The 13,225-nt window shown below is 40.0% G+C and overlaps 1 protein-coding gene across 1 annotated transcript in view; it reads left to right on the top strand.

Annotated features, from left to right (window-relative positions):
• The window catches only part of SEMA3A (semaphorin 3A), a 372,399-nt gene that overhangs the window by 120,942 nt on the left and 238,232 nt on the right, over positions 1–13,225 (top strand). The window contains exon 3 of the mRNA XM_069765162.1: positions 11,847–11,909. Coding sequence (XP_069621263.1) covers positions 11,847–11,909 — 63 coding nt within the window. The remainder of the gene's footprint in view (positions 1–11,846; positions 11,910–13,225) is intronic.

Here is a 13,225-nt window from a genome sequence, read left to right as displayed (position 1 = left end):
TATATATATATATATATATATATATATACTGTAATATGTCAACATATAACCCTGACCCATTTCCCTGCCCGAGGGATGGGTAACACCCTACTCAATTGTTAACCATACTGATAAGCTAGGCAATTATTAAACTGCATGCTTAAACAAAGAGTGTTTGGATTCTTTTCAATAAAAAGTTACAACTTTATTAAGACAAACAAATACAAAAATTAAAAGCAATGCCTCAGAACCAAACAAATATATATAATGGCAGGTAGGCGTGAAGCAAAATCTAATGATTGCAAGGGAGCAAAAGATGATAAAAAAGATTTTTCAATAACAGAGCATGCTGAGAAAATACCTCCACTGAAAACATAATCTAATGAAGGATTTCAATGTTGAAGTCAACAATTAGAAATTGAAACAACTTCAGCGAAATGAAGAAATGGAGGCTTACACCGCATGCTCTGTTGAAAATTACCAGAATAAATACTGCACACAAGTGCTATTGGATTTATGCACTAGGCCAAAATATGGATAAAACAACCATACATGTGCTGATAAATAGTTTTATGCAAAAAACCTAATTTTATGGTACAGACGATGTTCTACAACAAAGCATGCTGAGAAAATACCTCCTCTAATCATCACGCTGTGGAGAATCAAAATGACAGATTCAAATGTTATAGATGTAATATAAATACAATTCTACCAAATCCAGCAAGATGAGAAGATGGAGGTTCCAAACCGCATGCTCTGTAGAATATTTGCTAAAATAAATCCTAGACCGAAGTACAATGAAATTGATATCCAAATCACTAGAGAATGTAAATCAATAAACACACATGGACCAAGCAAAGCGGCACAGACTGCTACATGCGATGTATCCACCCCATAATATTAGTCCACAATTGGGTCATATACCGATATATTATCCCGAATAGATGTGGGTGTTATCAGAACATGGTCTGCACCAAGCTTGTATGCTAATCCTGTATGAACGAGTGTGTCAAGTGCCGCAAAAAAAATATATACAGCCCCTTAGCAATCTAGATAAAGCACAGTGTTATATTACACCTAGCACTGCATGCACCTGTAGATGTCAGTACACAAAATGAAAAACCTCCACGATACATATCACCTTTAGAAAGCGGTGCTCCCCGCTGACCACCACACGTGGCACGCCGATTCCTGCCGAACCCCGACGCGCGTTTCGCGATAGCTTCCTCCAGGGGGCGTCTGGAGGAAGCTATCGCGAAACGCGCGTCGGGGTTCGGCAGGAATCGGCGTGCCACGTGTGGTGGTCAGCGGGGAGCACCGCTTTCTAAAGGTGATATGTATCGTGGAGGTTTTTCATTTTGTGTACTGACATCTACAGGTGCATGCAGTGCTAGGTGTAATATAACACTGTGCTTTATCTAGATTGCTAAGGGGCTGTATATATTTTTTTTGCAGCACTTGACACACTCGTTCATACAGGATTAGCATACAAGCTTGGTGCAGACCATGTTCTGATAACACCCACATCTATTCGGGATAATATATCGGTATATGACCCAATTGTGGACTAATATTATGGGGTGGATACATCGCATGTAGCAGTCTGTGCCGCTTTGCTTGGTCCATGTGTGTTTATTGATTTACATTCTCTAGTGATTTGGATATCAATTTCATTGTACTTCGGTCTAGGATTTATTTTAGCAAATATTCTACAGAGCATGCGGTTTGGAACCTCCATCTTCTCATCTTGCTGGATTTGGTAGAATTGTATTTATATTACATCTATAACATTTGAATCTGTCATTTTGATTCTCCACAGCGTGATGATTAGAGGAGGTATTTTCTCAGCATGCTTTGTTGTAGAACATCGTCTGTACCAAAAAATTAGGTTTTTTGCATAAAACTATTTATCAGCACATGTATGGTTGTTTTATCCATATTTTGGCCTAGTGCATAAATCCAATAGCACTTGTGTGCAGTATTTATTCTGGTAATTTTCAACAGAGCATGCGGTGTAAGCCTCCATTTCTTCATTTCGCTGAAGTTGTTTCAATTTCTAATTGTTGACTTCAACATTGAAATCCTTCATTAGATTATGTTTTCAGTGGAGGTATTTTCTCAGCATGCTCTGTTATTGAAAAATCTTTTTTATCATCTTTTGCTCCCTTGCGATCATTAGATTTTGCTTCACGCCTACCTGCCATTATATATATTTGTTTGGTTCTGAGGCATTGCTTTTAATTTTTGTATTTGTTTGTCTTAATAAAGTTGTAACTTTTTATTGAAAAGAATCCAAACACTCTTTGTTTAAGCATGCAGTTTAATAATTGCCTAGCTTATCAGTATGGTTAACAATATACTGTAATATGTATAGCAAGTGAAAATCTTTGTTCGGGTTTGTCCATCTTTGTCCATTAGCCTCCTCCTATTGGAAGATACTGCAGATGGAAAGGCTGTTTTGAATTTGAGGAGGCTGATGGACAAATTTGACATCAGGATTTACCCTACTAATTGCAGCATTGCATTCATTATTTAAAGGGAATTTGTCCCAAAGTTTTTGCTACCCTAGCTAAGAGCAGCATACCCTGATTCAAGCAATGTATCACATACTGGGCTACTTGCTGCCATTTTCAGAAAGTCACTGTTTTATCTGCCTCAGATAAATCAGTTCTCTCAATGCTGAGCTCTGTCTAACCTCACCCACACCACTGATTGGCAGCTTTCTGCCTATGTATAGTGTACACAAAAAGCTGCCAGTTGTTGGTGGTGGGGTTACACAGAGCTCTTGAATATGCTTGTCAACTTGGCAACAGGTTTACTTGTCATGTAGTAACGATAAAACAGTGATGTAAAAAAAAGTACAATAAGCAGCCCAGTAAGTTACACATCGCTGGAATTCGTGTCTGTCTCTACAATATGCTGTTCTCAAGTAAGGTGGCTAAAAAGTGCTGACATGTTCCTTTTAACACTGATTTCTAACAAACACAATGCATAGGAAAAGTTGTCAGCGTAATCATAAAATCAGCATTTTAATATTGTGGTTCTACATGCTGTAGTTAGACTGGTCAGAAAAGTGTGCATTCAGTGATGATCTGCATAGCCCATCCAGCTGCTATCATGCCCACAGTCGTTTCAGTACTTATTTGCCTTCTTCCCACAATCTAAATCACACAAATGAGCAGTTGCAGTCAGGTACAGACTGGGACTGAAATTCAGCCCTGGCATTTGAAATCACACAGGCCCATGCTGTCCCCGTCCCCAAGCACCAGATACAATATATTACTAATTACCCTGGATGGAGGAAAGCAAGGTTTACTACAAGACCAATATTTCTGGAGATACCTGTAGTCTGCTGGGGTAAGTGACGGAGTCATCAACTTTGTGTTCCATCACAGCTCTTAACAGTATGGGTGTCTTGAGATCACAGATTCTGTTAACAATGTAGAAGTCAAAGCGGCCCATAACCAAACAAGCCCTTCTGGCATTTGCCAGAAATGCCTGATGGCCAGTCCAGCCCTGGATGTAGCCATAACTTTGGAAATGCACTTTGATCTCCTATGATGAAGCGCAAAGACTGACTGAGTTCTTCTCTCTGTAATCTCACATCAAATGCACTGCATTGCTGTGTTATAGTGCTGAGCCGGCCAGTATTGGCACACAGGCAGGAGTTCACAGTACAGGTCATGCTGTAACAATGTGAATCTACTTGTTGGCTGAGCTCTAGAACATGACAGCACACCAGCACTAGAACAGCACAGCAAATCAGCACTAGAACACCACAGCATAGAACATAAGCACTAGAACACCGCAAAACAGCACATCAGCACTAGAACACCACAGCACAGCACATCAGCACTAGAAAACAGCAGCACAGCACATCAGCACAAGAACACCACAGCACAGCACATCAGCACTAGAACACTGCAGAACAGCACATCAGCACTAGAACACTGCAGAACAGCACATCAGCACTAGAACACTGCAGAACAGCACATCAGCACAAGAACAGCACAGCACATCAGCACTAGAACACTGCAGAACAGCACATCGGCACTAGAACACTGCAGAACAGCACATCAGCACTAGAACACTGCAGAACAGCACATCAGCACTAGAACACTGCAGCACAGCACATCAGCTTTGAGTTTGCAAATGAAAGCTCTCTGGAGGCCGTAATTTGGGTCTGCAAAGTATGACACCAGAGTGGTCCATCTGCAAAAGATCACTATTAGGGATGAGCGAGTGTACTCGATTCTCGGGTTTTATCGAGTACGCTCGGGTGGTCTTCGAGTATTTGTAACTGCTCAGAGATTTAGTTTTTGTTGACGCAGCTGCATGATTTACGGCTACTAGCCAGCTTGAGTACATGTGGGGGTTGCCTGGTTGCTAGGGAATCCCCACATGTATTCAAGCTGTCTATCAGCTGTAAATCATGCTGCTGAGGCAACGAAAACTAAATCTCCGAACAGTCTCAAATACTCGGAGATCACCTGAACGTGCTCAGGAAAACCCGAGCGATGAGTACACTCGCTCATCACTAATCACTATGCATGCCTGAAGTTGCTCTACAGTTTGTGTTGCTCATTTGTGTTCTTTAAATATTGGGGAGGAGATGGGTTTGATATTGGCTGGCTGGGATGGACTGCCCCACACGAAGTACACCTTTTTCTGACTAGTCTAACGATCTATTCCATGTGGCATCATATTAAAAAGTTGCTTTTTATGATTATGCTGGAACCTTTCACTAAGCATTGTGTTTACTACCAGTCAGTGTTAAATTATGAATGTAGCTCTGTAATTAGTTAGTAGGGGTAAATCCTGCTGTCAAGTTCCATTTAATTTTTCATACGGAGTATCATATGTACATCCTTGTACATTATGCTCCTAAAAATTATGAACTTTAGGAGAGAAACCTCATAACTCAGAGTCATTTATAGTTAAAGTGTTATTCAGAAGGAATGTTATGACAGCCATGAAGGAATAATAGTAATGTAGACAAAACATGCGCTTTCACATTGCCATTCATTTATGTTTCATATTCCAGAATCCTATCTAAGAGCTCAGCCTGAAATGTACTTTCAACTTTAACACTCTTTAAGTGTGACAAGTCAAAATAGAGGTAACAGACAGCAGCATATGGAGCCAGCAGATCTAAACAGGAACTAGACGATGCGCCGCTTCAAATACCTGTTCACACAGTGTTAATTATTTACATATCTATAACCCTGAAGATCAAAGACAATATGAAATGTGTGTTTTTCTTGACCCATACATGATTATTCTGGTTATGTGGGTTGATGAAAGTGAGATCTGTGACATTGTTTATTCTCAACAGAGATGTTTTCCCTTCACCATGAGAGCACCGTACTGAGAAAGTATCCACCTCCAGGAACAGGAAACCTACTGAAAAGGGCGGTACCGCTCCGTTCCCCTCAGTGTGTTTTCCTGTTCCTGGAAGAGGAGACCTACGACCCTCCAAGGTGAAAAGGACATACCTGGGGAGATTCATCACTCTCCATCTGGGCCCAACAATGTAAGTTTAAAAGAAAGAAGACGCTTCCCAAGGCCTCCTTCACATATCCTGATATTCAAGGTACTGGAAAAACCAGTACCAGTGCAATGTGTCTGTGTGTAACATACATGTGGCATCCATGTACCACATCAATGTGATACATACCTGCACCTGGGAAAAAGCAGTACGGTTAGTGCTGTTCCCATACAGATCGGTAACATCTGTATGCAGATCATCGCCTGCCAACTGGTCCTTTGAGCCACTTCTTTCTCTTGTTGACTTTAGGCTGGAACTACCTGACATGACCAGATCTCATTACATCACGTGTCGTAATGTCATGGATGTTAAACATGAAGTATTTGCCGAAGCCTGGTCGTGACCAGAAGTTCTGGTATAGAGTTCACAGGTCAAAGGTGTGACAATGGAAGGAAAATGACCTTATGGTGTTGCTCTCTGCCCAAGATTCAGCCCTCAAGGCCTCTTCATTTTGCCTTTTTGAAGCTTTGGAAAGTTTACTCTAGGCTAAGACTTTTGTCTGCGACCAGATCTCCGATATCATTGGAGATTGCATGCCCATGATATCACAACTAGGGGTTAGTGAATAGTGTGATTAGGAATGAGCAAATAGCTTTGGATAAGAGCTTATCCGAATAGCTATACCGCTTCCTAAATAGCTGCATCGGGAACCCGGATACCTGGATAGCTCACGATCATCAGCTGTTAAGACACCACAGCTGCATGTGTCATGGCTGTGTGGCAGTCACAACACATGCATGGAGAGCCTGTTTGTTAGGCTCTGCATGCATTTGTTGTGACTGTCACACAGTTGCGACACATGCAGCTGCGGCGCTGAAAAGCTGATGATCTTGAGCACTCCAGGATACCAAGGTAGCTAATCAGGAAGCACTATAGCTATTCGGATAAGCTCTTATCCAAAGTTATTCGCTCATCCCTAATCATGACATAACGTGATGGCTTGGTCATGTCTTGAAGTCCTGGCACAGTTTGAACAGTCCTCGAGATGCTGTTTGCAAATTAAATTCCCTGGGAAATTCCACATGATTTGACGAATTCTAATTTTGTCTATCTCTATTCTAGACAAATGATATTACAGGCCCAGAACCTACTCAATATTGAAAGCTATCAACTGACAGAAATTCGTTTGTACAGTTAGGAATGGTTTTTTGCGTTTTCAAAAAAGGCAGAATCCACTAAACTGAAAGAAGAAAATTCTTCTTGTTGCTTCATTCACTTGATTTCATGCAAAAGCCAATATTTGGTTAGTGTTGCATGTAAATTATCTGTTCAGGTTTGTATCTTCCCTTCTTTCTATTTATATTACATTATTACATTATCCAAGGTTCCCAATAGATTCATAGTTTGGTATTAAATAAGGATCATGTTTTATTCTATACCTAATTCCTAAAAGCTCTTCAACAAGCATGAATAATTGACTGTGAGGATCTCTGGATTTTGCAGTGGGTGTGAAGTCTATTTTACTTTGCTTGAAGTACTGAGCTTAGGTAGCATTAAAAGACTAGTGATAATCATAGATGGTATTAGTAATGTATCTGTGGCCAAATACCTGTTTTATAGCACAATACTGAGCTAATTTACAACAGTTTATGTAGTAAATTTAGATTTGCATTTTAGGACTTTACTGTAACTACTGTTTAGCCTATAGGTATTAGAGACAGAACAGGACTGTACTGCGCATTTATAAATATGTGTTATATATGTGTTTGTGTGGGTTTCCTCCGGGCACTCTGGTTCCTCCCACTTTACAAAGACATACTGATAGGGAATTTAGATTGTGAGCCCCATCGGGGACAGTGATGATAATGTGTGCAAAACTGTAAAGCGCTGCGCAATATGTTAATGCTATATAAAAATAAAGTTGATTATTTTTATTATTAAAGCATTCACTGTATTTTTTAAACGCTGGAGTAATGCTACTAATCTAAGTTCTCTGCACCTAGTATCATCCTTATCAGTCACTGTCTTCATCTGTTATCCACGGCACTGCAGTCGGTCTCACCGCAGTTTGTGACTTGCTTGATCGCTCCAGTGTTTCCTGAGTGAGCTGGAAGTCACAACTCAATGTAAAGGTACCTTCACACATAACGATATTGTTAACGATACCGTTGCTATTTGTGACGTAGCAACGATATCGTTAATGAAATCGTTATGTGTGACAGCGACCAACGATCAGGCCCCTGCTGGGAGATCGTTGGTCGCTGAAGAAAGTCCAGAACTTTATTTCGTCGCTGGACTCCTGCTGACATCGCTGGATCGGCGTGTGTGACACCGATCCAGCGATGTCTTCACTGGTAACCAGGGTAAACATCGGGTAACTAAGCGCAGGGCCGCGCTTAGTAACCCGATGTTTACCCTGGTTACCATGCTAAAAGTAAAAAGAAACAAACACTAGATACTTACCTACCGCTGTCTGTCCTCCAGCGCTGTGCTCTGCACTCCTCCTGTACTGGCTGTGAGCCGGAAAGCAGAGCGGTGACGTCACCGCTCTGCTTTCCGGCTCACAGCCAGTACAGGAGGAGAGCAGAGAAGCAGAGCGCAGCGCTGGAGGACAGACAGCGGTAGGTAAGTATCTAGTGTTTGTTTCTTTTTACTTTTAGCATGGTAACCAGGGTAAACATCGGGTTACTAAGCGCGGCCCTGCGCTTAGTTACCCGATGTTTACCCTGGTTACCGGCATCGTTGGTCGCTGGAGAGCGGTCTGTGTGACAGCTCTCCAGCGACCAAACAGCGACGCTGCAGCGATCCGGATCGTTGTCGGTATCGCTGCAGCGTCGCTTAATGTGAAGGGGCCTTTAGTCTGTGAGAACCAGAACAGACCTTTCATAGCCTCGCACTGAGAACTTGTGCCTGTTACCTCTAACTTCTGGCCAGTCAGAAGTTACGGTAACAAGATGCCGAATTTGGGTCAGAGTGGGAAGAGCTGAAGACAGCGACTCTTGATTATTAATACTAGGGTCAGGGAACTTACATTATTGGCACCACTTCAGCGCGGAAATAAAAAATAACACTTGAATGGTGCTTTAAGCTCATTTTTATTTATATTTTAATTAAAACAATCCTAAAAAAATAAAGACCGTGCCACCACCATCCGTCGAAGTGACACTTAAGTGACTAATTTTTCTGTTCTTAAGAAATTCTGATACATTTATGCAATAGCTGTGGAGATTTTAATCATGTAAAGTGGAAATATTACATTTTTAAGTTTCTGTTCAGTCTAATGAAGAGTAAAATGTCTAAACTTCTAATTGATGGTCAGAGCCATTTTAGATAAAGCTTTCTCAACAAAGTTGAATCTTTTATTAATATTACAATCATTCAGTATTTCACTCTACTATAGCGCAGCCACTTAAAAATGAGCCATCCACAGAACATCTAAATGTAGAATCAAATTCACTGAAATTAGCTAAATCCGTAAAATATACATAAGAGGTTATTGTGAGATTAACAAAATACAAATATGCATCTTATTAAACATTTACAACTAACCCCTTAAGATTAAAAACTTTAAAAAGAAAAAGATGGTCACAGACACTTACTGTACTTAGTTTTTAACAAATGGAGTTACCTTAACCCCTATCTGACTTTGGACGGGATAGTACGTCCGAGGTCAGATCCCCTGCTTTGATGCAGGGCTCTGCAGTGAGCCCGCATCAAAGCCGGGACATGTCAGCTGTTTTAAACAGCTGACATGTGCCCGTAATAGGCGCGGGCAGAATTGTGATCTGCCCGCACCTATTAACTAGATAAATGCCGCTGTCAAATGCAGACAGCGGCATTTAACTACGGCTTCCGGCCGGGCGGCCGGAAATGACGTCATCGCCGACCCCCGGCACATGATCGGGGGTCGGCGATGCGTCTCCATTGTAACCATAGAGGTCCTTGAGACCTCTATGGTTACTGATCGCCGGTGGCTGTGAGCGCCACCCTGTGGTCGGCGCTCACAGCACACCTGCATTTCTGCTACATAGCAGCGATCAGCAGATCACTGCTATGTAGCAGAGGCGATCGCGTTGTGCCTGCTTCTAGCCTCCCATGGAGGCTATTAAAGCATGGCAAAAGTAAAAAAAAAAAGTTGAAAAAAATGTTAAAAAAATAAAAAAAATATAAAAGTTTAAATCACCCCCCTTTCGCCCCAATCAAAAAAAAACAATAAAAAAAGTCAAATCTACACATATTTGGTATCCCCACGCTCAGAATCGCCCGATCTATCAATTAAAAAAAAGCATTAACCTGATCGTTAAACAGCGTAGCAGGAAAGAAATTCGAAACACCAGAATTACATTTTTTTGGTCGCCGTGACATTGCATTAAAATGCAATAACGGGCGATCAAAAGAACGTATCTGCACCGAAATGCTATCATTAAAAACGTCATCTCGGCACGCAAAAAATAAGCCCTCAATCGACCCCAGATCACGAAAAATGGAGACGCTACGAGTATCGGAATATGGAGCAATTTTTTTTATTTTTTTTTAGCAAAGTTTGGAATTTTTTTTCACCACTTAGATAAAAAATAACCTAGTCATGTTAGGTGTCTACGAACTCGTACTGACCTGGAGAATCATAATGTCAAGTCAGTTTTAGCATTTAGTGAACCTACCAAAAAGCCAAACAAAAAACTGGTGTGGCATTGCACTTTTTCTGCAATTTCACCGCACTTGGAATTTTTTTTTCCATTTTCTAGTACACGACATGCTAAAACCAATGATGTCGTTCAAAAGTACAACTCGTCCCGCAAAAAATAAGCCCTCACATGGCCAAATTCACGGAAAAATAAAAAAGTTATGGCTCTGGGAAGGAGGGGAGTGAAAAACGAACACGGAAAAACGAAAAATCCCATGGTCATGAAGGGGTTAAAGTCCATCAATAATATCAATGTTTGAAAAATATGCTTGACTCAATATTTCTAAGAACCATAATCGGCTTCCAGACATTAGATATCTTCAGGGGGTCCAGGGAAAACAGTGATGAATATCCTATATCTGTTCTTAAGACCACTGACAGACATCTAAGCCTGTTTTACAAGAAAAATATTAATTTGCTTGTCTCGTAACTAGAGTTGGAGTAAATCGATTTGCATGACCCATTTTTTACGCAATTACCTTAGTCCGAAGCAGCTGCACAGAAGCAAGAGTAACACTACTTGTCTTCCGGCATCAATGACTTATTTTGATTAACCAGCCTGGCTCAATGTAATAATTGCAGAATTATGCACATGTGATGTCACGCCGGGCAGACTAATCAAAAGAGGAGCCATAAATGTCAGCAGGTAAGAGGTGGTACACCCTATCCCGTGCAGCAGCCACAGACCACTGTTGTGACCAATGAAATCAATTAACTGCTGAATATTTTCAAATAGTCACAGGTAAGGTTGATGCTGTCATTAAAATGTTAGCTATGTAAAGTTTGTTCATCAAGAATGTCATTCATTTGTGATAAATAAATAAATAAATAAATTGCTGAAAAATCAAAACCGAATCTTTTCAAAAACTCCATAAAAGGATTTAGGAGTCCTCAATATTTCAACTGTGCATATTATACATTAAAGATATAGCAGAATAGAATTTAATTATTGATTTTCGTCCAATGAATTTTTTTTGTGTTCCTACCATTCGCATGCAAGCTGTATGCAAAATATAAGAGCAGCTTTGCTATCCAGTTTGCGTAGGTGCGTTACTTCAATGGCCGTGTGTGCATTTCATGTCAGTGCAACAATTCCTACATCTTTACCAAGAACTAAATTAGGTGGTCCAACCATTTTGTAAAATGAAATTCCTTTATTATAAGTTGGAGACTTCTCAGAGACCTAATAATTGACTATAAAAAATCTATCTAGAGTAAAGCCATAAGTAGAGTGGAAGGAGGGGAAAGGGGGTGATGCAGCTGCACTTTCTCTGTGTTCGTGAGGCTGCCTGCTACGAGAGGTGAGAGGGGACAGCAGCATAAGGACATGAACTAATCTCCTAATACAGACATGGCTCTTTCATCACACCAGGCAATGCCCACTCACTTAGCAAGTATGAAGATAATACATTTATAGAGCGGAAAAGATTAAAAAATGTGCAGGTTACTAAACGATTTTTGGCTCAGTCTATCTGTATACTCTATTATATATTTATACATTTATACTGAAAAAAATATGAAGAATTGAGAGTCCTCAGTGGTTGGTACCTTGGTACCAAGATATATATCTTTCCTATACATGTATACTGTATTTTGTGAAATATTATTAGGTATCCTATTAAAGGATATTTTACAAGTAAAAGCCCCATTTCAAGATTCTTCCAAATCTAATATGCAATCTTTTCTCTCTTTCAGATTACATGGCCTGTAACAAATACTCGGAGGGATGAATGTAAGTGGGCTGGAAAAGATATTCTGGTGAGTTCCATTGGGTTCTCATACTTTCAAACCTCTACTATTTTATAAGGGTTATAAGTGAGATAAACGTTTAATGCAGTTCTATAAAGTCTTGCCTTCCAGGTGCAATGGACATTACTGCATATTTTTATTGCTGTTAAGGATTATTCAAGAGCTTTTTAATCCATCATATATTTTTTAGGATATAATATATATATATATATATATGTATATATATATATATATATATATATATATATATGTATATATATATATATATATATATATATATATATATATATATATATATATATAATGAAGTTGATAATTTACTTAAACCTGATTATGAAAATGTTTTGAAACCAGCAATTTTTTTGTGATATTTATCACAGTAATGTATCTAAATTTCTGAATTTCAAAGCCGGTTTAAATCATTCGTCTCCTCTCCTACACACTATATCAAATGACGGATATATCATGAATGACTGATGGAGATGACAAGATTTTCTGAGATTCGAATATGGGAAATCACACAAATGTAACACGGAAGTTCAATTCGCATCAAAGATGTAAAAAATAAAATAGTTACCTGTTCACCTGTCCACTTGCCCCTGCAGCCCACTATCCGGTCCTCCACAAATTTTCGTTTTTCCCCTCTCGTGGTGCATGAATCCTCTCTGACCTATTTTACACTAGGCTGACACGTCCACCACTAAGTAGGCCTCTGAAGTCACTGCATGCCATGCCATCATGGTGCATATCATGATATTATGAAATGCATCACCCAAGGCATAGACATTGACATAGGCATTGAAGTCAATGAAGCAGACCTAAGAAGGTGCATGCAATGAGGAATGCAAAAATGAGAGTCAAGGAGAACGAGACTGTGAGCTGCAGGTCAAGTTAGTGGATAGGTGAGAATTTATTTATATTTTGACCTTTTTGCCTGAGTTTTATGGTTCGGCAGATTAGTGACCAGCTGATTATTTAGCTAAATTACATACATAGTAACATAGTAACATAGTAACATAGTTAGTAAGGCCGAAAAAAGACATTTGTCCATCCAGTTCAGCCTATATTCCATCATAATAAATACCCAGATCTACGTCCTTCTACAGAACCTAATAATTGTATGATACAATATTGTTCTGCTCCAGGAAGACATCCAGGCCTCTCTTGAACCCCTCGACTGAGTTCGCCATCACCACCTCCTCAGGCAAGCAATTCCAGATTCTCACTGCCCTAACAGTAAAGAATCCTCTTCTATGTTGGTGGAAAAACCTTCTCTCCTCCAGACGCAAAGAATGCCCCCTTGTGCCCGTCACCTTCCTTGGTAT

Source organism: Ranitomeya imitator, chromosome 4 (assembly GCF_032444005.1).
Source record: "Ranitomeya imitator isolate aRanImi1 chromosome 4, aRanImi1.pri, whole genome shotgun sequence".
NCBI classification, from domain to species: Eukaryota; Metazoa; Chordata; class Amphibia; order Anura; family Dendrobatidae; genus Ranitomeya; species Ranitomeya imitator.
This window is presented reverse-complemented; position numbering and strand designations above follow the sequence as displayed.